This window comes from Tamandua tetradactyla, chromosome 10 (genome assembly GCF_023851605.1).
Source record: "Tamandua tetradactyla isolate mTamTet1 chromosome 10, mTamTet1.pri, whole genome shotgun sequence".
Lineage (NCBI taxonomy): Eukaryota > Metazoa > Chordata > Mammalia > Pilosa > Myrmecophagidae > Tamandua > Tamandua tetradactyla.
Genome location: NC_135336.1, coordinates 12,496,387 through 12,522,651, shown reverse-complemented (window position 1 = coordinate 12,522,651; position 26,265 = coordinate 12,496,387). Strand labels below are relative to the sequence as shown.

General features: G+C 38.6%; 1 protein-coding gene and 1 pseudogene across 2 annotated transcripts in view; one reads left to right on the top strand and one right to left on the bottom strand.

Moving 5' to 3' along the window:
- Nucleotides 1–6,841, top strand: part of MB21D2 (Mab-21 domain containing 2) — a 150,522-nt gene extending 143,681 nt beyond the window's left edge. Inside the window, exon 2 of the mRNA XM_077117891.1 lies at nt 667–6,841. Coding sequence (XP_076974006.1) covers nt 667–1,931 — 1,265 coding nt within the window. The 3' untranslated portion in view covers nt 1,932–6,841. The remainder of the gene's footprint in view (nt 1–666) is intronic.
- LOC143648214 (ribosomal protein uL24-like pseudogene) lies at nt 6,551–9,008 on the bottom strand (annotated as a pseudogene). Its single transcript, XR_013158448.1, has 2 exons — nt 8,217–9,008; nt 6,551–6,783 (listed from the first exon to the last, which is right to left on the bottom strand). The product of XR_013158448.1 is annotated as a ribosomal protein uL24-like pseudogene (transcript).
- Nucleotides 9,009–26,265: the final 17,257 nt, after the last annotated feature.

Below are 26,265 nucleotides of genomic sequence, written 5' to 3'. Positions count from 1 at the left end.
CATCAGCAGTTTGCTTGTGGGGCCATCAGTGCAAGTATCAACAGAGAGAAAGACCCAGATAATGCCGTACAATTATGAAAAGAGTTGCGTTTTCACAGCACCCTGAAAGGGTCCTAGGGGCCATTGGTGGTCCACAACCCACATTTTGAGAACTGCTGATGTAGAGGAGAGTTTGAGCAGGGAAGCTGAAAGGAGTGAGAGTGTTTATGCAAGAGACGCAAAGAGCCTGACTTCAGGTGATAGCACCAGAGATGGACAGCAGGGAAGGAAGCAAAAGACAGTGCAGAGTTATGTCAATAAGATTGGACAGTCCAAGAACCAGGAAGAGTTGAAGCTTACTGAGATTTTCAGCCTGGGTGACTGGCAGGTGGCAGTGCCTTTAACCGAGGTGATGACTATGGGAGGAGAACCCTGGTTTATGAAGGAAAGTGATACTGCTTTTCACTGTAATTTATACATTCTTCCACTTAGAAAAGGGCGGAGTCCAGTGCTGGTGAGGAAGAAAAAAGCACTGTTAGCCGAGTCCTTTACAGTACCTGAGATCTGGTTCTGTCTGGTAATGAATGAATGAATAATGGCTCTTGGAAGCACGAAACATTCTATATTAATGCATAAGACTCCTTTGCCAGTGCTTCCTATAATGACATCTTCCCTTTCTGTTCCCAGGAATGGTGCAAAAGCTAGACCAGAAACTTCCGGTGGCCAACGAGTACCTGCTGCTCTCTGGAGGAGTCCGGGAAGGAGTGGTGGACTTGGATCTGGATGAGCTTAGTGTCTACGCCCGGGGGACCGACTATGATATGGACTTTACCCTGCTGGTGCCAGCCCTCAAGCTGCATGACCGGAATCAGCCTGTGACGCTGGACATGCGCCACTCGGCCCTGTGCCACTCCTGGCTGAGCCTCCGACTCTTCGACGAGGGGACGATCAGTAAATGGAAAGACTGCTGCACCATCGTAGATCACATCAACGGGGCCACCAACTACTTCTTCTCCCCGACCAAAGTGGCCGACTGGTTCCACGACTCCATCAGCATCGTCCTGTCAGAGATACAGAAGAAACCCCAGCGAGGGATGCCAAAGGTGGAAAAGGTAGAAAAGAACGGGACCATCATCTCCATCATTCTGGGTGTGGGCAGCAGCCGCATGTTGTACGATATTGTCCCCGTGGTATCGTTCAAAGGTTGGCCCGCGGTGGCCCAGAGCTGGCTCATGGAGAACCACTTTTGGGATGGGAAGATCACGGAAGAAGAGGTCATCAGTGGGTTCTACTTGGTGCCTGCCTGCTCCTTCAAGGGTAAGAAGGACAATGAGTGGCGCTTGTCCTTCGCCAGGAGCGAGGTGCAGTTGAAGAAGTGCATCTCCAGCAGCCTCATGCAGGCCTACCAGGCGTGCAAAGCCATCATCATTAAACTCCTGTCCAGGCCCAAAGCTATTAGCCCCTATCACCTGCGGAGCATGATGCTCTGGGCCTGCGACAGATTGCCCGCCAACTACTTGGCTCACGAGGACTACGCAGCCCACTTTCTGCTGGGTCTCATTGATGACCTGCAGCACTGCCTGGTCAACAAGATGTGCCCCAATTATTTCATCCCTCAGTGCAACATGCTGGAGCACCTGTCAGAGGAGACAGTCATGCTCCATGCCCGGAAGCTGTCCTCCGTGCGCTCAGACCCTGCAGAGCACTTGTGCACCGCCATCGAGCATGTCAAGGCCGCCAACCGGCTGACGCTGGAGCTCCAGAGGCGAGGCAGCACCACCAGCATCCCTTCCCCGCAGTCCGACGGAGGGGACCCCACCCAGCCTGATGATCGCTTGGCCAAAAAACTGCAGCAGCTAGTGACTGAGAACCCAGGGAAGTCCATCTCGGTCTTTATTAACCCTGATGATGTCACAAGGCCCCATTTCAGAATCGATGATAAATTTTTTTGAGCTTTTGGCTGACTTTTTTTTTTTCTTTCTTCCCTTCTTGGTTCTAAAACTCTCCTGATGTGTAGTGTGGTTTGTGATGCTGTCTCTCTGTTTTTTACATATCCAGCCGAGATTGGATCTGTTAAGAACAACTCTTAAGATTCCTGGTTCTGCAGGATGGTGCAGGCTCTGAAACAGTATATTACTATTTCATACTCTGCCTCCGATGTTTCTGTTGTCATTTTTAATGTTTACTTTTTTGTGTGATTATTGTCATATAGTATATTTTTTTTGAAAAGAGAACTTGAGCCATAGATGAAAACACCCATGAATCCTCTTGCATTTTTCTGTTTCATGCTTTGTGCAGATTTGTTAATGGGGGTGGGGAAATGGTCTGTTTCTGGCATTTAAAGATTCTGTTCTTTTTGTTATTTGTTTTGTTTCTTTATTTTTTTTAAATGAGCTTTCATCACTATGGCTATTTGACAGAATCGTCTGATCCTGGGGGCTGACTACCTGGCATGTTAGCTGGATTTCTTTCTTTCAACCAGTGGCCAGAGGAGTTTCCCCCTTTTCCACCAAACTATGTAGATTTTGAGTGTGAATATGCTACAAATGGTGTTTTGGAGCAACTTCATTGAATGTAATCGTCCTCAAATCAGAACTTTGGGTGGCTTGGAGAGTGTGTTTGCCAGCTTTCCAAACAGAATTAAGGTTTCCAAATGTTAGTTTTAGTGTGTGTAATAATTTGAAGCCTTATTTAAATCCTATTAAAGAACATACCATTATAATTGTTATTTGCACTAATGACGTCTTTGCCATTGTCAGAGTTCCCATGTGTGTGTCTCAACCTAAATTAACATCCATTGTTGAAACACTGTCGTTTTTAGATGTAGTGCATTTCTCTCCATCACTAGAATGCTTCTTTGCATTGGTTTAGTTCTCCTTTAATGGTGGGGTCCCGTTTGCTCTCTTAGATTTTCTGGTTCCTTGTCTTGGAGAAATTTTTCAAGCTTTATACCTGCTAATTGACTTTATCTGAAGCTGGAGGAAATATCTACTTGATAAAACAGGTGTCTTTGTATTTATTTACTCCCTTACCTCCATAGAGGTAAGCTTTTTTTGTAAAGTGTCTTTACCTTTACTGAGAGTTTTGAGGAAAACTGGCAGGAAGAATTATAATCCCCAAATCGAAGCTGTCATGCCTGTAAGAAAGCAGGCTTTGCTCTAGAGCAGGAACCAGGAAATATCTGTGAGCGGCAGCCTTGCTGTGTGGAGGTCCACTCTTCATGAATGAAATTACTTTCCAGATTGAGGTGCTGGGAGGCATTGACTCCCTAATTTGGTGTGGCCTCATGTCAAACTGTGGTCTTTGAGAGGTCAGTGGCCTGCCGATCTCTCAGGGATTCCTGTGATGTCTATTCTTGGAAAGGTCAAGCAGCATTTTGGTTTTAATCTTGAAAGTCCAGGCTCATAGGCTGAATTTTGGCTGGTTGAAATCAGGCATATGTGGTCTTGGTTTTTGCATGGGAATTAATGTAATGCTTATAAATGAAAATGAGCTCATTCAGTCATCTTAAGTCAAACACAAAAATGATGATAATAAAACATACTGGCCTTGGAATTTGTTGTTGTTGCTAGTTTGTAATCTGGAAATTATTTGCTTACTGGCAATACTGACAATTTTTAGTGAATACAGCCCTGGGTTTGCTGTTGCCTGCAGACTGGGTGTTCATGGTGAGCATCCAGCATTCATTTGTCCCTTTCCCTGGATTTTTCCTATTAGTATCTAACCATCCTTGACATAATCTAAGTCCTTCTCAGGAAATGATTCTATCCTCAGCTCCATACATGCATCCTGATTGCATAAACCAAACAGCATTTCCCCGGCCACAACTTTTAATTGGGACTGGGCATGTGATGTTAGCAGCTCCAATCAGGAAGACGCTCAGAATTCGAGCTTTAGAATGCTGACGCAGAAGCATGTCCACTGCCTGGACGTGAAAGAGGATGGAACATGGCTGCTTTTGCTCTTGGCAACCATCACACAACCACGACTGAAGCCAGCCTTCGGATGAAGTGGCACCATGGAGACATGAGAGATAAAACGAGCCACCAGATCTGCATCCCCCACCCCCCCAAGTTGATGCCTCTCCTCTCACTATACTTTCTAGTTAAGTGAGTCCAACAAATCCTCTTTGTCATTTTAACCCATTTGAATTTGATTCTGTTGATCAAAAATTTTAAACTGGTATATCAAGCTATTTCATTACATTTAAACCTTCGCAATTGTTGTTTGTCTCTTTTCTTTCTGGGGGTAGATATCAGAGATACCCATATATTTTATCTAAGATCTGGCTTATGCTATTTGATTTGATTAATTCCAAGGAATAGCATAGCCTCTATCACTAATAGCTATGCACCTGGAATAATCTGTTAAAATTTATTATACATTGGTCATTATGTAAAACTTTTGCAGGCTAATAGAAATTGTCATGAACTGTTGAAGCAGTAAGCATATTCCAACAGCTATCATTTTTAAGTGATCTATAAATTGCTACAAATGTGCTTTGGCATCTCAGGTACATTTAGCAACATCTATTTTAAATGCTGTGTTTTCAGATAAAATTTCAGATAAGAACCTAGCTTCAAAGACCCTCACACATTTTTTCCTCATTTCTGTCCACCTCTAGTCCTAAAGGAAGACATTACAAATTCTTGGTTGAACTCCAGAGGCTCCTGGGCTCTAGTAATTTTTAAACCTAATCTTTCAAATTTCTGGAACTTTTTATCAGTACCTTAAACCTAGGACTACTAGAGCAGATATTATTGGGTGTGGGTATAAATAGGGTATGATCTGATTTGTGCTCTGCTTTTCTATCCTTCTGAAATGGAAGCTGCAAAACTGCAAGTAAAGATTGGTTCTGGGTCGAGCCGATCAGAACCAGACATGTTGAAAATACGAGAATCTCTGAAATTACTCTATAGAATTATTTCAGGGAGAAAGAGAAGCAGGCTGATTTTGCTTTCGGGTGGAGATAGGAAAGCAGAGAGCAGACTTTGGGGACTTGTTTAAGAGCTCCTCATTGCTTCTGCACCACTCCCCTCTACAAATGCATCTGCGTGCATGCATGTACACACACACACACACACACACACACACACACACACACACACATACACATATCACCAATTCTAGGTTAGACCATTTGGGGAGGATTAAGCCCACTGATTGGTCACAGATTAATGTCGATTGTTTGGGGTCAGATCATTACGTTGCTAACAAAAATTTCCTGACATAGAGTTCAGCCTTCAGTGGGATTGCTGGGAAAGAAACGGGGGCAGCTATTGGACTTCTAGGGTCAGGTGTCTTTCCACTGTTGCACAGGTCCCCAGAGGTCTTTGGGGAAGGTAACCGAACTTCTTCCCGATCAGCTTTCTCCAGAACCTCTTCTCTTGAGTTGCCCAAAGGGCTGCTTGTATGACGGTTTCACTTCCAATCTGATTATTTTTAGGGACCCAAGAAAGACTTTCACACTGCCCCTATTCTGATCTGGAAGGTATAACTGCTTGTCATTTAAGGGAGCACTAACTGCTACTTAGAATATAGGAAGGACGGATATCATTTCCTGTTACCCTTGCTTTATTAATAACAGGTAAATACAAATGCATTTTTAACAGGTTGATATAATTAATGCTACTCTGAGGAAAATGGCTGATTTTAAAAGTGTACCTCTTATGCTGTAATTTCCTCAGGTAAACAAAGAATGCATGTTCAGAATAAATATTTGCCAATGGAGAAGTATTTATCATATGTCTGAAACTTTATCATCTGTAATTAGCTGGAGAAATGTCTTTTCTATTCTTTTATTTTTTTAAAGTATTGTATGTGGTAGAAATCAATCTAATAATTTAGCTACATATAATTCTGGTGTTTCTTTCTCTTCTCTCATATATATAAATATCCTATGAGTAAATTCAGAAAGCAGCGTGTTTCATAAACCACCCAATTTGCTATATTACATTGAACTTTTACAAAGATAGAGCGTGACCTTGGTTTTCTAAGTTTGAGCTGATAGTTTTCAGTCCACAGTTGGGTCCTCACATCCAGAAGCATAGAAACCAAAGGGGAGAAGTGTGGGTCTAGGAAAAAGCTGACTTTACATCTTTATCCATAAAATGGGGGATTGAAGCAACTGTTCTATAACTTCCAACTTTCACAATCTAAGATTGCCTCAGTTTCCAAAATAAACTCAATTTTAGATCTATAAATCCATCTAAATATCTGGAGTATTCATCTTTAAAATACAAATGCTCATACACAATTTGCTCACTCTTTTTAGTGCACCAGCATGTCCAAGTGTAGCACAGCCAACAGGACATCTACTAGTATGATATTCTTGATAGATTCTTTGTATTCTTGATAGATTCTATGCTCACAGTAACTCAGATAATCTGAATAACATTTAAGGAAACCAAGACTCAGAAGTTAGGCAGCTGATCCAAAGTTACAGAGATAATTAAGAGGGCAGAAATAGAATTTGAACCTAGTTATCTTTTCCAAAATTAAGAACTTTTCTACTATGCTACCCTGCCTCCTGTAGGAGAATCTACCATTTGGATAAATTCTATTCAGAGCTACTCATCAGCAGAACAGATGGATCGTTTAGAGAATTTAATTTTCTATCACTGACAGATCCTAGTGGAAGACAAATAACCACTTGTAGAAAATATCTGGTTGGGGTAGAGAAATGGGCCAAATGACTACCATCATTTTGATTGCCGAGTTCAGAGGAGAGGACAGTAGAAGATCTGTCACTGGTAGCGAAGCACTGCGTTCCTCTTTTTCAGGATGTAGGAAGACTGGTGTTGTCTGGGAAAAGGGAAAACGTGTGGTTGGGAGCTAGTTACATCTGAAAATTAGCTACAAATAAAGGGTAACCAACAATTTTTATGGGCCTTTCATCTGATCTTGATGTAAAAGATGAAACATAGGCAAACACACCATGTTGTATTTTAAATGGTATTTCTTTAGTATTTGGAATATGATGGTGATGTTAAAAATTTCTGGGCATTCCTTAAAAACTTTGGTAGACTATTATTTACATCTTATAAATCTATACATTTACCATTTACATTATAAATCTTTATAGAAATCAGAATTGCAAACCAGCTTTTAGGGGCGCTCATCAAATTAAAAATTGTCAGGTGTGGTTTTTATGAAGATCTCAGTGACTGACTCAAGGGACAGGATGGCATCCCTTGATTATACAACTAGCTATCTTGAAATAAATGGATGTTTCTTTCTGATTCTTCTTTCTCCCAACTTTGAACAAAGTCTGTGTTTGGAGGATTGAAACAAATATCTAGTCATGAGCCAAACTCTCCCTTGTTGACAGAAAAATTGCAGAAAAGCTTCCCATTGCACACGATAATAAGATGATTAAAAAGAAAATCAAACACATCTAATCTTTGTTGTGATTGGCAGGTCCTTTCTATAATGTTTGTTGAAATTCACCAAATCATTGTCTTCTGAAGGGGAATCTATTGAGGATAGAACATTCTTTAGTAAGTGGGGAAGATCAGGCTGAGACAACCTGGGGGGCGATTAGAACACTAGAGTAGGAGCTGAATTTAATTAGTTCTGACATTAGCTTTATGACTTTGGGCATATCCCATCCCTTCACTGAGCCTTGTTTACTCTTTTTTTTTTTTTAAATTGGATTCTTCATTGCCTTTATTTTGTTCCTTTAGGCTTTGAAATCATGAGACAATAAACCTCATCTAATTGTATGGTATTTGTAATAGCTGCCCTGGCAAACCAAGGCAATATGGCGAGGATATAAGGCAAAGGAAGCTAGGGAAATTAAGGAAGAGGCCAGAGAGCAGTCTGGCTGGCCTGAGAGACCCAAGTGGAGAGTGGCACCAGGTGTTCCGTGAAATCTCGCGCCCTTGAGAGTGCCACTTCACTTGTGACTGCTTCTGAGTAGGACAAACCCCTGCACTGGGGCCCACAGCCCTGTCCTTTCAACCCCTTCAGCATTAGGGTCCCAGCAGGAGCAGGGCCAACATAACCCTCCCATTGCTATTTGGCTGCTTAACAGATTAAATATAAAGACTGGAAAGCGGAATTGATAATAAGATGAATATTATCTATAAGATGATGCAAATACATATGCAAATTAGAAAACATTTCCAATTTTTACTCATAAAATTACTAATCAAAACTGCAAAAGTAGATTTAGGTAAGCACATATCAATAACAAAACAAAGGGTGCCCGGGTGGTTCAGTGGTAGAATGCTCACCTTCCATGCAGGAGACCTGGGTTTGATTCCCGTACCATGTACCACAATTAAATAAATAAATAACAAAAAAGATTGAAATGAAACGTTCCAGAGACTTCTTGAGAGTTCCAAAGGAACACAATGCTAGGCTAAAGTAAACAGGTAAACCATGGTTGCACAACAGGATGCATTCACTCGTGCGTTCTTTCACTAAGTCTTTCCTTATATTTGCCTTTCTCTTTTCCAACCTGTGGAGATTTGGCTCCGTGTTCCTGAATTTTTTTTCCCAAATTTGTATCCAGTTTTAGCCTGGTGGTAACTGCCTTGCTTGGGTGAACGTCCACGTGGACAGTTGTGTCATTAGCCTTCTCACGTTGCACCCTCTCGGTGTAGATGACATACTTCTGGGTGCCTGGACTGCCTTGCCAATCTGCTGACCTTTGTCGTGTCCTCGAACCACCTGCCCCTCGTCGTCCTTGCGGATGCGCGTGGAGCGGACGTTGTATTTCTGCCGCAGCTCCTTGGAGAGTGAGAACAGCCTGATCTTCCTAGCACGGGCGAAAGGGCATTGAAGTGGCGTCTGCGGTTCTGGCTGCAGCCCGAGGTCACAAAGGGGTTGAACTTCATGGTGACCGTCTGGTGCCAGGCGGAGCTAATTCTGTGCTCGCGCAGGGCGAGAAGTCCTTGTTTACTCTTATCATTTGTAAATTCAAGGGATCATTGTGACTGCTAAGAACCTCCCTCCATTCAGAGTTGGCTGTAGAGGGAGAACGAACACAAAGACAGAAGCTGGACCTAAGGGAGGATTAAATAATTAGCGATTATGAGTGGTAAATGAGGTTTGCAGACCCGGGCAGGAGCTCCAGATGAGCTGAGATGGATAGGAGTAGCAAGGAGTGCTCTGCTAGCACAGAATCATGAGGCGACATTGCTTCTATTTATCTTACTTTTTTTTTTTAATTTCACTCCAGTGGCATAATTGTTCTAAGAGCTCCTCAAGGCCAGTCTCACGGCCATAGGTACAAATCTTGCTTTGCCTTCCGCATAGCTGTGTTTGCAGCATTTTATAAAGGTATTGCTCACAAAAGGATTTTATTGGAAAATTGAAATGATTTTTGTCCTGTCAGGTCACTAAATATAGCTCAAGCATTGACCTTTGCTAACTCACCCATCAGTTTTGTTTTGCCTTTCTCTAAGAGAATTCTGAGAGAGGGGCGCTTGGGGGGTTTTGTGATGAGAAAGCATAAGACCAGAATAGTGTATAATCCTCTTAAATTTGGCTTCTGCCTGCCGTGAGTTCATCTCGTGGTGGAAACCTTTAGGGACAATGTCTCCTGTCATAATCCTGTGACTCTGACAAGATCACAGCAGGACTCCTGCCACCTGAACCCTCCCTTGTCGGTGTATTGACCTTCCAGTCATCTTGATTTTGTATTTTTCTATGCTAACGATGTGGTCAAGAATTATGGTTATAACAAAGCAACGGATAGTCTAAGAATGACGTTCTCACCTTCACAATGAAGGTTCTGGACTAGAAAAGCTTTGAACTTCAGCATTGGCTGCCTATTTATTTTTCATGTTTTGTGCTAGACAAAATCTTCTTAATATTGTTTTTAACAACAGCTTCTGAGGACATTGAATGGGTGAGGACACCCCACCTTATTATAGGAAGTTCTCTGTTTACTCCAAGTGTGTTATTTACCCTGATAATCACCCAATCTTCAAATATCCAGTTATCTTTGATTAAACATAGCCTCATTTTTCAACCTCTCCTCCTGTAAGATTCTCTTAGACACCTCTCTTATCCTTTCCTATTACTTGTTGGAGAATGTCAATCTTCTAAGTATTCTTATCAACCAGCCAAAAATATTTTGACAAGCTTTCTGAGGTTTGTATTATGAAAATTATAGGTATTAGGGAAATTTAAAAATAAATTTATAGACTATGCTTCTCAAACGACACATACTTCTAATTCCAAAATACCATTATGGTGTTACCCACCCCACCATTAAGAATCATTTATTTACATGGAAGGACAAGTGGACCTTGAAGGGTTTGTCTGAATTTCTTCTATATACATTGATCTCATAGAAAAAGCTGTCTAATAGGAAAGAATGTTCCGCAAACAAATGTCTCTATGGCTAGCTGATCCACAGATTTCGTTCAAGTTTTGAAAGTGTCATGGTGGGGAGAGGCAAGGGTTCTAACCTTATGTATATTACATAGTGTGATGTTAGATTAGGTCACAAAATAAGAACCTTTGTTTTCACCTGTCTTTCATGTGCTTAATGAATGAAAGCAGCTTCAAGTAGAGACCTAACCATCTACCACTTGGTCTTGTGACTTTATTCTAGTTACTTCTTCCCTTTACTTTGGTTTTTCCTATTGTTATATGAGGGAATTATCTATTTGTGGTTTTTGCAGTTCTCATGAGGAGACACTACGAAGTCTTGTCTCCTCCAGATTCCTCACCTTTGACTAGTGGAACTGCTCTATTTTTATCTGTCTAATGGGATGGAATTTCACATAGGTTATTTTTAAAAAGTGTCACTATCTTAACAAATATTAAAAAGCATACGATGAGATTATCTGTGAAGGCCTCTCTAGCTTCCTGAAGGGTTAATATTTCTGGGAAGCAAATGTTAACCCCCCGTGTGTGTGTGTGTGTTGGGGAGCGAAGGAAGAGTGTACAACCTTTCAATACTTAGTTATTCATTCAACAAACATCTGTTGAGCACACTGGCAAAACAAACATCTTATGAACACCTCAAAGAAAAAGAAAGACCAGTTCTACCACATGGAACTTTTAGTCTGGTGGAATAGGAGTGAATGTAAGGGAAGGACATCAGTCCTAGAAGCTCAGATATTAAAAAAAAAAAATAGTCATAGGAAAATTTCATAATTTGAAAGACGAAACAAATATTGAAAAGTTCTTCATCTATATAAGCCCATGTTGGCACAGTAAATTGGGGTTTCTCAGCCTTTTCAGTAGTGACAATTTTGGTAAGTACATGCCTAACAAATGTTGGTTGAACTATGTATGTTAGGGTTGAAGTGTTGATGAGTCTTTCCATGATCTGTTATCCTTTTTACTTTTGTAAATACTAAAATATTTGATCAATCAATTCACTAACCAAAATTTTCCGATATTCCAAATACTGCCAGTAGGAGCTTTGGATTATACTCTTCAAGATGTAGCTTTTTTCCTCAAGGAGTTTACAAGGTATATTGGAGAGTTATTGTATAGGTGGAAATACAACAAGTTGCAGTGGTATCTACAGAAAGGATCAAATGAAAGACAAGGTAATAGTCATTGCAAGAGTTCAGCTTAGGGGGAAATTGTGCTCTGGGATGTTTAGAGATGGTGGGAAAGAATGAGGGAGAGGCTTAGAGAAGGAGGCATGGAGAGGCCACATATGGAAATGGACAAGAAATAGAGGTAATTCCTTTCTTTACTACATTTAGATCTGAAAAAAATGCTGCTGGAAATGTAGTTTGAACTCTGAAAATGTATCCACTGCAAATTTGTGTGAAAATGGAATCTCACTTCTGGTTTTAACTTTTGACAGCATGAGAAGTGAATAGAGCAGATTGACATTGAGATTCAAACAGTATTTGTGAACTTTACTGAAGAATAAGTTTCCCAAATAAGCACTGTTTGGCCCTGTTATTTTTGGCCAAATTCATTTAAGAAGCATATCAATCTGCTGCTAATTTTCAAAGCCTTTCAATGTTCAATAAGAGTGGTAGAGGGCAACTCTCATTCAGAAAAATTTTCATCTCAACCCTGTGCTCAAAAAAAAAATTTTGCAAAAACGTGGTAGGGCAGTAAAGATATTCATTGCTGAATATTTCTAAGCAAAAACCCAGAATTGCCAATGGTTAAGTTGACAAGAGCAAATGAAGTTCACTGTTGATGCTATTCATTCAATAAAACTGTGAGTGATTAGAATATTGTCCGTAAGTACCTGCTGATGAATAACACAGTGAATAATCATAGGTTTAAGCAGCTTACATCTCCACACTGTAAATTTTTTCAACTAAGCTTTGATCTGTGCCATCATTTTACCACCATCATTTGTAACATATCTTAGCACATTCCACTTAATTAGTTTTTTCTAAACTTCTTTGAAAATATTCTCACCTGTGGTGTTTCACTTAGACTAATAGAGGCTAATTCTTTGGTTATGCCAAACTCAACACTGATTTCTCAATTAAGCATCAACCGAGCAATAGCAGTAAGATCTGTGGACTCATCAAAAGCCAAGGAAAATCATTCAAAATTGTTTGTCTTATATTTTAACTGACTACTGATTTGTTCCCAGTGCCTTTAGGTCTTTGGTTTTTGTTTGGACCACCCCCCTCTCTTTTTGTTTTTTCCATCAGCATTGAAATTCTGTAATTGAGCATCCTTGGAAAAATTTACCAGTTCCCAGGTGTTTCCCTTCGGTATATGTGTATTCAAGACTTTTCTCTTAAATTTCAGAGCAGGTTTTTTTTTTGTTGTTGTTCTTTTTAAACAATTTTTTTCACACATCATACCTAAGTAAATAGACATGCCTTTGCCACTAAATCTATATGAAGACATTTCCTTTTCTTCCGCGTAGAATCCATACCCCTCCCCCATGCCCCCGGCTCATTGACATTTAGTTTTGGCATAATGTCTTGGTTACATTCAGTGGAAGCATATTACAAGGTTTCTGTTGATTATAGACCCTAGTTTGCATTGATTATACCTTTTCCTATGTGACATCCACTTTTAATCCCTGGCAATGTTGACATTCATTTGTTCTCCCTCATGCAAGAATGTTTTCATATTTGTACATTTAATTACCATCATTGTCCACTCTAGGTATTCCTAAGTTATGCCATCTTTATCCTCTTTCCTTCTGGTTTTCTATGTTCTTAATTTCAACTCTCAAAGTTCACTCATTAATGTTAGTTCATATTAGTAGGACTGTACAGTATTTTTCCTTTTGTTCCTGGCTAATTTCACTCAGCATAATGTCCTCAAGGTTCATCCATGTTGTTACATGCTTCATGACTTTATTCTGTCTTACAGCTGTGTAATATTCCATTGTATGGATATACCACAGCTTGTTTAGCCACTTATCCGTTGATGGACATTTGGGGTGTTTCCATCTCTTGGCAATTGTACATCATTCTGCTATGAATATCAGTGTGCCAATGTCTGTTTGTGTCCTTGCCTTCAGTTCCTCTGAATATATACTTAGTAATAGGATTGCTGGATCATATGGCAATTCTATACTTAGCTTCTGAGGAAGTGCCAAATTGCCTTCCACGGTGGTTGTACCATTTGACATTCCCACCAGCAGTGGAGAAGTGTGCCTCTTTCTCCACATCCTCTCCAGCACTGGTCATTTTTTTGCTTTTTGGATAATAGCCATTCTAGTGGGTGTGAGATGATATCTCATTGTGCTTTTGATTTGCATTTTCCTAATAGCCAGTGAAGTTGAGCATCTTTTCATGTACCTTTTAGCCATTTGGGGTGCCGTATTTCCTCTTCTGAAAATTTTATGTTCATGTCTTTTGCCCATTTTTTAATTGGATTGTTTTTTTGTTGTTGAGTTGAAGAATCACTTTATATATTCTAGATACTAAACCCTTAACTGATATGTGGTTTCTATATTGTCTCCCATTGCGTATGCTGCCTTTTTACTCAGAAAAGCTTTCTTGAGCTATGTTTTAAATATTTATTTTATGTCACTGTTTTGATTTTTTTGCTCTGAGATTCTATGAATACACATATGGATTTCCTTTGCAGTCTTCCATATCTGCTGTTTTCTCATAATCTTTTTTTTAAAACTTTTATTTTCTCTTATTTGTTTTACTTTTATTTCTTTTATGCCATTTTTCATTTTCCTTACTGTGATTTTGTGTGATTGTCTATTCTTATCTTCCTTCTAATTTACTCTGTTAAAAAAGAAGTCAAATTTACAAATTAAAAAATACAAAGATTTTTCCTGAATCTTCCAAGAGTAAGTTGCAGATATGATGCCACGTCACCGCCAAGTACTTATGTGTATTTCCTACTAAAAAGAACATTTTTCTACAGAACCATAATATAGTTTTCAAGCTAGAGAATTGACATCAGCACATCTAATCCTCAGATGCCATTCACATTTAAACAGTTTTCCTAATAATATCCCTTGTAGCAAAAGGATCCTTTCCAGATTCTCACATTGCATTTAGTTATCAGTTTTCTTTAGTCTCCTATTTTCTGGAACCATTTCTCAGTCTTTCCTTCACTTTTAGGGCTTTCACAGTTTTGAAGACGTACGTGTCTTAGGGACATGGCTGTTTCCTATTTTTGTCTCAACAAATTTTTCCTTTTGTTTTCACTTCTGTTGCTTTCACTTGATCACTGAAAGCAATGAGCAGAGACATATTTTCTTCATCATCTTACAACTCTTTGGTTGATTATTTGTTTTTTTGTGCATGTGCTTTTTTCACGTAGAAAAGTATTGAGGTTTTTTTAATGTAAAATCTCCCAATCGTTTCACTTATGATTCCTGCTTTTAAATTTATTTTTAGAAAGGCCTTTCATTATAAGAATATTCACATGTACTTCCTTTTAGTTTTTTAATTTTGTATATTAAAAAAAATTTATTTGCCTAATTCTATTGGAGTTAATTTCTGTGTAATTTACTTATTTTCTAAATTGTTGGTCTGTTTTCCTCATACCTTTTGTTTATATCTGCCCTTTCACCACTGTTATATGATGCTACCAAATGTATTAAATTCTAATGGGGACTTTTTATAGCGTAATGTTTTATGCTATAAATTATATAAAATTATATGAAAGAACAAGTTTATCTCACTTTTTATTTTTCCAAAATTCTTCTTAGCCATCCATATATTCTTGAGATATTTTACTAAATTAATTAATTGATATTTTTATACTCAGGAGGGTCCATTTCAGAAACATGAATTGCATTTCCATTATGTCAGCAAATCAGTGAAATTTTCTGGTTTTCTTGATAGTTCCTGTTACTGCAGATGTGATTTCCATTCTTGTTCCATTGTGTATTTTCACAATAGTTACTACAGCAAAGCAGGAAATGTATTAAATAAAGTATTAAGGTAAAGCTGGGCTTGAAAAATTTACTGGAAAGAATTCCATATTTAAAAGGGTTAAATAATATAAGAATTATCTGTTTATGAGCGTTTGAAAGGACATCTATTAAAATTAAGTAGGATTGAAGAATTTTTAAAATGTCTTTTAATAGATTTTTATAGGACATAAGAAAGGCAAAACCATCCACTTAATTCAGTCATTTAATAAACATCATATGCCAGATGCTATGCTAAGTGTTAGGAATACTGAAATGAGACATGGTCTCTGCTTCCTTCTTCTCATGAATTTAACTAATTAAACTGGCAAATATTCTGATATTGAGTAATGATTAAACTGGCAATGCAAGTTTAAGTTCTTTTGACAAGCCCTTCTAATATTATCACTACTTAAACTAATTCTGGTAGATAGACTGCTATATATTCAGCATGTTTCATTGACTAGCTTTCTATTTGAATTGCCACTATAAATTCTACAGCAGCATTTTTAATCTTATCTCTGTCCCAACCCAACCTACCCAAGAGACATTATGCAATACTTGTAATATCAGTGGCTCATTGGGTTATGAAATCCCATGTTGTTTCCTCATCTCCCACCCCACATTAGTAAAATCACTTTTCTAGAGTTTGGAAAACACAGAAGGATTCCTCACACGTTAATCCTTTTGTGGTCTATAAGGTGAATTTGCCTTTATTTTTTCATTTACTTCTCACAGCATCCTATGGGATAGTTAGGGCAAAGATTATTTCCTCCATTTTGCAGTTGACAGAACTCAGGCTTAACTAGAATGTCTTTTCCACAGCCACAAAGCTAGTGAGTGGTGGATAAAAGACATTTAGATTCCAGTCTCCTCACTCTAAATGTCGAGTTCATTCTACTAGACTAAGGGCATGGCCATTTTGAGTTTTTTTCTAAATTATTTTATTTTATCACTGTTTTTTATAGGACACAAGAAAGACAAAACCATTCACTTAATTTGGTCATTTAATAAACATCATATGAGAGACACTATGCTAAGTGTTAGGAATTCTGAAATAAGACATGTTCTTTGCTTCCTTTATTTTTTTATTTTTATTTTTTAAATTTATTTTTGTTGATATATATTATATATTCACATACCATATAATCACCCGAAGTGTACAATCGATGGTTCACAATATCACCATATAGCTGTGCATTTATCATCACAATCGACTTTTTTGTGAAAAATAACGTATATACAAAAAAGCAATAAATTTCAAAGCAAATTGCAACAATTAGCTGTAGAATAGATTTCAGAGTTTGGTAGGGGTTACAAGGCCGATTTTTACTACTAACTACTCTAAGACATTGGAGATTAAAAGAAATATCAATGTAATTATTTGGTACTCATACCATTTGTTAAACTCTACTCTCTCTGTATAACTCCACCATTACCTTTGACTTTCTCCCACTCTTTAGGGGTATTTGGGCTTTGGGCTATGCCCATTCTTTTTCATGTTGGAAGGGGCTGTCGATAATATAGGATAAAGGGATGGAACTAGTTGATGTTCTGGAGAGGCTGGACCCTCTGCAAATCAGGACTTTATCTGGTCCAGGGATCCATCTGGAGGTTATAGGTTTCTGGAAAGTTACCCTGGAACCTTTGTAGAATCTTATACATTGCTCTAGGTGTTCTTTAGGATTGGCAGGAATGGTTTTGGTTTGGGTTTGGCAAGCTATGATAGGTAGTAATGTCCAACTGTATTGAGTTCCTTTTTAAGAGCTGTGAAGAAGGTTCTTTTTAATTTATATAGCTTTTACTACAGGGAGGACTAATTTGGTTGTTTGTGCCTAAATTCTAAGGTGCTTAAATTTCCTTTTGAATTACCTAGTAACTGGATAATTATTTTCCTTGCCTATGCCTGATAGTAGCTCCTATTCTTCCTTAAAGATGAGCCCAAAAGGGCCATTGTGTTGACCTTCTGATTCAGCATTTGGGTCTCAACAGAAATCACAGGAGGTGCTTCTTTATAAAGACATCATATCTTTTCTTGCCAACTCTCTAGCTTTTGCCTAGTTTTATCCCAGACTTTTAAAAAATTCTGAGTCAAACTGTATTTTTTTTATGATGAGGGAGAGAGTAGAAAAGTAGACTGTGTGACGAGGATACTGGAGAGAAATTGAGATGTTTTCTGTTGTGTTTTGTGTTTTATAATAAAAGTAAAACTATAAAAATATCTCATACCTTTGGGATTACAGTCTTCAAATGAGTGAGATAACACTTCCAAGAGTAGGCATTGGGCAGATAATGAAAACATAGTTCCTATACGGTATATTCACACTATCTTTATTGTGAAGTATGATATCATTCAGGAAAATGCAGGTTAAGTAAATACACAGCTTAACCTCGACAACTTCTTATAAAAGTGAGCACACATGTAAATGCTGTGCTACCCCCCACCCCACCCCACCCTACCCCACCCCTTCCCGGGGTCAAGAAACTGAATATTGCCAAGTGTCCTTGAGGCCGGTTCATGCTCCTTCCCAAGTACAACCCCCTCGTCCCTAACAAATGTAAATATGCTAATTTTATGATAATCACCTCTTGGCTCTTATATATAGTTTTACCTTCTGCCTCTGCATTTGAAAATTCTATAGTTAAGTTTGTCTGTTTGGGGATTTCATATAAGTGGAATCATTGTTTTGTGCTTGGCTTCTTTCACTCAACTTTATGTTTGTGAAATTCATCCATGTTGTTGCATTACTCCATCGCTATTTAATTAGCAATTCTACTGTTGGTGGATATTTGACTTGTTTCCGGTGTTTAGTTATTGAAAATAATACTGCCATGAGCATTATTGTCCGTGTCTCCTGGTGCTCATATGCACACATTTCTGTTGGACATATACCCAGGAGTGGAATTGTTAGTTATAAATATTTCAAATATCCTTTCCCACTCTGTGACGTGCTTTTTATTTCCTTTATGATGTCCTTTGATAAACAGAAGCCCTTAATTTTATTTTAATGCAGAATTTCTCACATTTTCATTCCATTTTGGACATTTCTTCTGGGCTTGATATCCCTATAGTATTGTCAACAAACTTTGTGATTTTGCTTTTCAAATATATGTCTACAATCTACCTGGAAACATTAGGTTTGTTTCCAGTTTTTCCGTTTTTTTTTTTTTTTTTTACAGTTTTTGATGGTAAAGGATTAAACATAAAGGATATATGTATATACATCCTTATATATACATAAAAGGTTTATGTATATTTTATGTATGCCTTTTTATTGGACACATGTACTCCTTCCTCTTGGGTATATATCTAGCAATGGAATTTCCGATTCACAGGATAGTAGACAATTCCAAATAGTAATTTAAAGTGGTGTACCACTTCATACGTCACCAGCAGTGCATGAGATTTGCCATTGTTCCACGTCCTCCTGTGGTAAACAAATAATGGCCCACGAAGATATCCTACTCTTAATCCCTGGAATCTGTGACCATTACCTTATTTGGAAAAAGGGTTTTGCCGATGTGATTAAGTGAAAGATGTTTAAATGGGGAGTTTATCTTGTATTATCAGGTGGGCCCTACGTGCATCACAGGTGTCGTTAGTAGAAAGGCAGAGGGAGATTTGCCCACAGAACAGGAGAAGGCAATGTGACTGTGGAGGCAGAGATTAGATTGATGCTGCCCCAAACCAAGGAATCCAGCAGACATCAGAATTTGGAAGAGGCAAGAAATGGATTCTCCCCTGGAACCTCTGGAGGAAGTGTAGTCCTGCCAATACCTTGGTTTTAGCCTAATTTTATTGATGTCAGACTTCTGGCCTCTCTGAACTTCTAATTTTGTGATAGTCTTCTTTTAGTAGACCAAAAATAATTTTGGATTTGATCTCTGCTCTGAGAACATGTATTTTCTGAATATATACTTTACTCTGTGGCTGTTGCCTACGCTAATTTAAAATGTAGGCGGCATCAACTTTAAGAGTAAACAATGTTCCCATATCTGGGATATTAAACATTGCAAAAATAGGTGGCATTTATTTTTCTGCAAGTTTTATTTTAAATCTCTGGTAACATATAAATATCCCAGTCTATACTCCATTCCCTGGCATCTGTTCTTTCTGTGGCAGTTATTGGGATGCAACAATTTTCAGCTCCTGGTCTCCATAATGATAATATAGAAAATGCTTTGCATTTATGTACAGCAGTTCCTTTCATTTGAGACTCTCAGAGTACTTCATACGCTTTGCTGGTAGAGAATGTTATTAGAAAGGATCCACCACCAATTCAGATTCTTCCTACAGAATTTCATTGTAACTTTCTTGGCTAACAGGAAGAGAAAAAAGAAACTAGTCTCAGGAAAGCTGAAGGGCTAATCCAGTGTTTTATCATTTCTACTTCTTCTGGGATCAAGAATTTGGAGAAATTATTTGTAAATGTTGAAGATTAATCAGAAAGGAAATGTCCAAACAGTGAGGAAGCCCAACTGATACCACTTTATTATCCTCTTGGGGTCTGAGATGCTTACAGATAGCTCCATATTACAGGGACGCTGTTCTAATCCCTAAGGCTTAACCTAGTATATAGCCAATGTTTTTAGTTCCCAGAAACAAGCATGACTCAGTTCTCATAGTTTCATCTATTGCTTGGATGTTTCTCTCGAAGTTCATTGTGTCACCAATAGCAGAAGTCTATGTTGGCTGCAGCCCCTAGGGGGCAGCAGAGTCGCGGTTGCCATCTACTCGGCAGTTCTTGCAGAAGTCTGAAGAGGCTGTAGGAAAGCCCCAGCCTGAGAGAAAGACCAGAAGACAATCCAGAATGGAGAAGTGTTAGGATATCGGGATCACATATGAAAAAGTTAAATAGAGAGGGTGATATTTACTTTTTCATGAAATGTTTCCTGAATTAAGACATAGAGTGCTGTGGAAATTCAAGAACAGTGATGGGGGTGGGGGTGGGTCTAAGAGGTGGGAGAGACTTCATATGTGGGCAACATCCGTCAGGTCTTAGAAAATGAGGAGAGGAAGACTAGGGAGAGGTCAGAGTATATGCTGCATGCTTCGGTTGAGTATATGCCGCCTGCTTCGGTTTGCTAAAGCTGCCAGAATGCAATATACCAGAAATAGAGTTGGCTTTTATAAAGGGGATTTAGGCTACAAATTTACAGTTCTAAGTCCATGAAAATGTCCAGATTTAAATCATCAACAAGATGATACCTGGATTTTGAAGAAAGGCTGTCCGCATCTGGAGCAGCTCTGTCAACTGGGAAGGCATGCTGCTGGTGTCTGTTGGTCCTTGTTCGTGGTTCATTGCTTTCTCTACGTGTCTGTGTGTCCTCTCTTAGTTTCTCCAGGGCAATATCTGGATTTCACCTCTTGACTTAGTATTTCCCTGGTTATTTTCTGGCTCCAGGTGTCTGTGAGCCTGCTGCTCTATTAGAGGGCTCCAGTAAGCGGATTAAGGGATTAAGACCCACCTTGAATGGGCAGGGTCACATCTCCATGGTAACAATCTCATCAAAACACCCCACCCAGCAATAGGTCTGCCCCCACAAGACTGAATTAGAAGACCATAGCTTTTGTGGGGTACGTAATAGTTCCAAACCAGCACAGCACATGTCTGGGTAATGGTGAGCTGAGCTGAAGCAGTGTTCTCACGAGGCAGAGCTGTCGAATTTGCCACCTATGGTCTCCTCTCTAAAGCAAGAGGGTTGCTGTTCATGTCCTCTGAGGATAAGATCCATGACATCCTCCATCAATATTACTGGAAGCCATGGCTCTTGGGTTCTTCTTTAAGAGAGTGAAGACTAACAAAGCTTGCAGAAAAACTGGGAGGTATTTTAAAGACAAAAAGCTCCAAGGCAGAAAGGAACTATGAGCCCTCATGTCTCTTTCAATATTGCAAGGCAAGGACATTACAGGTGGGGAGGAGGGAATTTATCAGCAAAGGCCAAAATGTCAACTCATCATTCAACCTTCATTCACTGTTCCCTCTGTAGCTTCTCCTTGTGAACTCTAGGCATCTAGTGATTCTCGACATTTAAGTATTAAAGGCATCTTGAAACTTGGGTCATTTCCCCTCACTCATCCTCAGTGAATCAGACAAATATTCAGAAAAACATAGGTCTTACGAATCAGCTAAGAGAGAACCGACACACTTTTCATGAAAAAATGAGTTCAGGTTATTACTGATTAGCTTGTTTGATATTTAATATAATGCAAGACAGGGGTAGTAATATTGTTTTATTCCAGGAGGTTGTCTCCCCACTCCCATTGCCAAAGTGAGTAATTCCAGAACCTCTCCCCAATTCCAATTGAAACAATGTTAAGACTAATTTTAGTGCCTGACACCGAATAGATACATGATAAATGGTTGTCAAATAAACAGATGACTAAAACCATCAGTCAATCAGTTGGATTATATGAAACCAAAGATGTTTTTGCAGGTTCTTAGCCCTGAATTCAATTCTCTGGTTCTTGCTGATAACAAATTTGAGAACACCGATACTTGTGAAAGACAGTCATAGAAACATGCTAAAAGACAAGTTACTCAAGTCCCTAAAGCAGAAATTCCCAACATCCACAAGTGTCCTGGGAATGGTTTAATGTCTACACTGTCAGGAACTGATCAGCTCTGTCCTCAGTGTGGTGAGTAACTTCTGCCATAGCTGAGAGTCTGAAGCTAGTTGCCTCAGGTCATAAACTGCCTCTTCTGAAGTTCCTTAGAGGGCAGCATGATTGGAGAGGAATATGCCCCATGAGCCACACAAACCTGGAGCATCTCAGCTAGCATTCTCTGTTCTGACAGGAAATGCCGAGTGTCTAAGAAGGTGCCCCTGGACCTGGATTTCTCTCTCGTCTACCAGCGGTGGGGTGTGGCTGCCTATTTTGGAAAGAGCCATGGAAGGTGAAGGAGTTAAGTGTCCCACGTGGCCAAAAAGCCACGTGTACAGCTCAAGGTCCAGCCAACTGGGGATTGTGAACTGCTATGGGCCCTTAGTGTTTCTCAAATCCATCTTCCCTAGTATCTGGTACCTTTGTTAGTTTGTGGTTAATGAATGGTGGATTCCAAGTTAGCTGCAGTGTGACTACTCTAACGAGGCAAGTATAGTCTGCAAGTTAGAATATCATCGTTATTTTGAAACGCTCGATATGAAAAAGTTTTATTGTGCTCATGACATTTGTCAATGGAAGTTGAGGAAAAGTTGTTAGGTTTTTAAAAATGTAATTTCTACTGTGTAAATATTTAAATGGTTGTGAAAAAAGTGGCTTTAAATTTTTTATTATCTATTTTTGCAAAGGGTTTCTCATCGGCAATGACTATCAAGAGTTTGAAGAGCTCATTAAGAAGTCTTGCCAGGAATTGGTGGGCAGGCTTTCAAGCCTGAAATCTAAATTAAAAGTTTAATGTTTATTGACAAAACTTTGAATTTCACATCAAATTTTGGAAAATATTTTATTTGGAAATTTTATCAAATGTAATGTTAATATCATTTCCTAGGGTATGATTTTATTTTTCTTACTTTTATATAGTAAAGAGAAAATATAACAATTTTTTTTTCACCAAGCCCTCGACAGACTCTCCAAAATAGCTTCGAATTTCCTCTAGTGCGCCATACGAATATTATCACTTACTATGATGTGATGGTTTTGAAGTTGTATGTACTCCAGAAAAGACTATGTTCTTAAAGCTAGTGTGAACATAAGACTGTGTTCTTAAAGCTCCACTGTGATTAGGAGCTTTTTTTAAAAAATATTTTTATTGATAAAACAACATACAAACACAAACATTCTTTTATATATACATATATATTTTAATTTGTTTTGTATTGCGAAACCAAAACAACATACAAACATGAACATTCTTAACATACAAACATTCGTGTATGGTGTACAATCAATGGCTCACAATGTCATCACATAGTTGTATATTCATCACCGTGATCATTTTTAAGAACATTTGCATCACTCCAGAAAAGAAATTAAAAGACAAAGAAAAAACTCACACTTACATGCTCCTTACCCCACCCTCTCATTGACCACTAGTATTTCCAACATATTTTAACCTTTGTTCCCCCATTATTTAATTTTTTATCCATATTTTTTACTCATCTGTCCATACCGTGGATAAAGGGAGCATCAGACACAAGGTTTTTATAGTAACACAGTCACACCATAAACGTTTTATCTTTATACAATCATCTTCAAGAAACAAGGCTTCTGGAACACAGCTCTACAGTTTCAGGTACTTCTCTTTAGCCACTCAAATATACCATAAACTGAAAAGGGATATCTATATAATGCATAAGAATAACCTCCAGGATGACCTCTCGACTCTGTTTGAAATCTCTCAGCTACTGACACTTTATTTTTTCTCATTTCTCTCTTGTGATTAGGATCTTAACGTACATTGAGATGTGACCCACTCATTCAGGGTGGGTCTTCATCCTCTTACTGGAGTCCTTTATAAGAGGATAAAAGCTGGAGAAGCTGAGAAAGAAGGACACACAGTAAACTAGAAAGACCATAGTAACAGAGAGGAAGCCACTGAAGCCAGAGCCTGGAAGCAATGAAACTGGGGAGAGAAGGACCAGCAGATACCAGCCCCCTTGCCATGTGACAGAGGAATCCCAGATCGCTGGTAATCTTTCTTCAGGAAGAAAGTATCATCCTGTTGATGACTTAATTTGGACATTTTCACAGCCTCAGAACTTTAAACTTGTAAGTCAATAAATCCCCACTGTTAAAAGCCAGTCAATGGTGGGTGCAAGGATAGTTCAGTGGTAGAATTCTCGCCTGCCATGGGGCAGACCTGAGTTCAATTCCCAGCCTATGTACTTCCCAAAAACAAACAAGCAAGCAAACAAAGACAGAAACAAACAAACAAAAATTCAACAGTTGGTGCAGCAGTAATGGGATACTCACATGGAAAAAGAATGAAATGTGATGCCAGGCATACAGCATACAAAAAAAAAAAAAAAAAAGGCCAGTCCATGACTTCCCTCCTATGTGGACATGACTCCCAGGGGTGTAAATCTTCCTGGCAATGTGGGACAGAAAACCTGGAATAAGCCAGGACCCAGGATCAAGAGATTGAGAACACTTTCTTGACCAAAAGAAAGAAAAGAGAAATTAGTAAAGTTTCAGTGTCTGAGAGATTTCAAACTGAGTTGAGAGGTTATCCTAGAGGTTATTCTTATGCATTATATAGATATCCCTTTTTAGTTTATGGTGTATAAGAGTGGCTAGAGGGAAGTACCAGAAACTGTTGAGCTGTGTTCTGATAGCATAGATACCTGAAGACGATTGCATAAAGATACAATGTTTACAAAGCGACTGTGTGATTGTGAGAACCCTGTGTCTAATGCTCCTTACATCCAGGGTATAGACAGATGAGTAAAAAATATGGATAAAAATGAGTGACTAATAGAGGGGAAAAGGTTAAAATATATTGGGTAGATGGAAACACTAGTGGTCAATTTGAGGGAGGGGTAAGGGGTATGGTATGTATGAGTTTTTTCTTTTTCCTTTTTATTTCTTTTTTTGGAGTGATGCAAATGTTCTAAAAAATGATCCTGTTAATGAATACACAACTATGAGATGATATTGTGAGCCATTGATTGTGCACCATGTATAGAAACATGTGTGTGAAAATTTTTCTCAAAAAACCGAAATTAAAAAAAAAAAGCCAGTCCATTTCTGGTATATTGTATTTCAGCAACTTTTGCAAATTAAAACATTTGAGTACCAAGATGTGTCCCTTCTCTCCATAAAGAGGAAAACCTGCTCTAAATCTGAGACCAGTCAAGTCACTTAGCTTGACTTCCTTTGCCTCTTATAGAACTGTCTTTAGGTCTTATGATTTAATTCCTTGCAGTTGCCTTTTGTCAAAGATCAGAAAGCCACTACATTTTGAATGTTTTAGAGATTGATTATTAACTTATCCAGGCTGCATGTGATAAGAACATTTTTTAATGTCTTGTACTCCTAATGGACTGGTGTGATCTGATAGGAATTTCTCTTATCATGCAGTGAGAACTGAGTAACGATTTGATTTCCTTTCAACATTGGCTTCGAGGACAGTATTTTAATTGTCAACCACACTATTGTTGTTAAGACATATTAGTGCTATGGAAGTTTGGTATCAAAGTGGAGTAAATTATGCAGACAAGCAATGAAGAGTTGCATTCCCCCAATCATTGCGAGGTACTTGATGTTTATCTAAAAAAAAAAAAATGGCTTAATGATCCAGCCTGATCTGAATACAGATTTCCTTTTTCTCTTTCTTCTGTTTTTCTCCAATTTTAAAAATAATATCTTGCTAATATCCACATCTTTCTTGCTTGATATAATCCTAATGGGAATGCATACTACTCCCTTATCCCCCAAATATATAAAAGTCGGTTAACTTAGGATCTGTAAAACCCAAGCTGCTGATTGTGAAGGCTGAAATAGGTCTGAAATATTGGAATATGACTTCTCATTGATGTTTGGAGCAGAAAAAGAAATAAGAACAAGCCCTGGAAAGTAAGAACATTGAATTTCTTGCCTCCTGCAACTTAGGAAATAAGTTTTAAATTATAAATTTGGTCAAATTGCATATCTTTGAGATATGCAAAAGATGTCACATTGTCACATCATGTCTTTTCACGGAGTCCCTCATTAAAGGAGCCTAACAGCATTTCCCAAACAACTGAAACTGCTTTGCCTTTCCTAGGTTGTCCATGGAGCCACTGGTTCTCATAGCTTTCCCCTCTGGTGTACTGTATCTGATAGATCTGTCCTCTGAGTGTGTTATTGATTGTAAGAGATCTCAAGTTTTGAGAAGGGATAGAAATTTGTGAGGCACTTATTAAATAAATGCGTTTCTAAGGATTATGTTTGCTTTAGATCGCACACCACTGCTTCCTTCTGTTACTCTACACAATTAGAAATGAGCTGCATTTTATTTTTTCTTTCATGTGTGTCTGTCTACCTGAGTTCTCTTGCTAGATTACAACTCTCT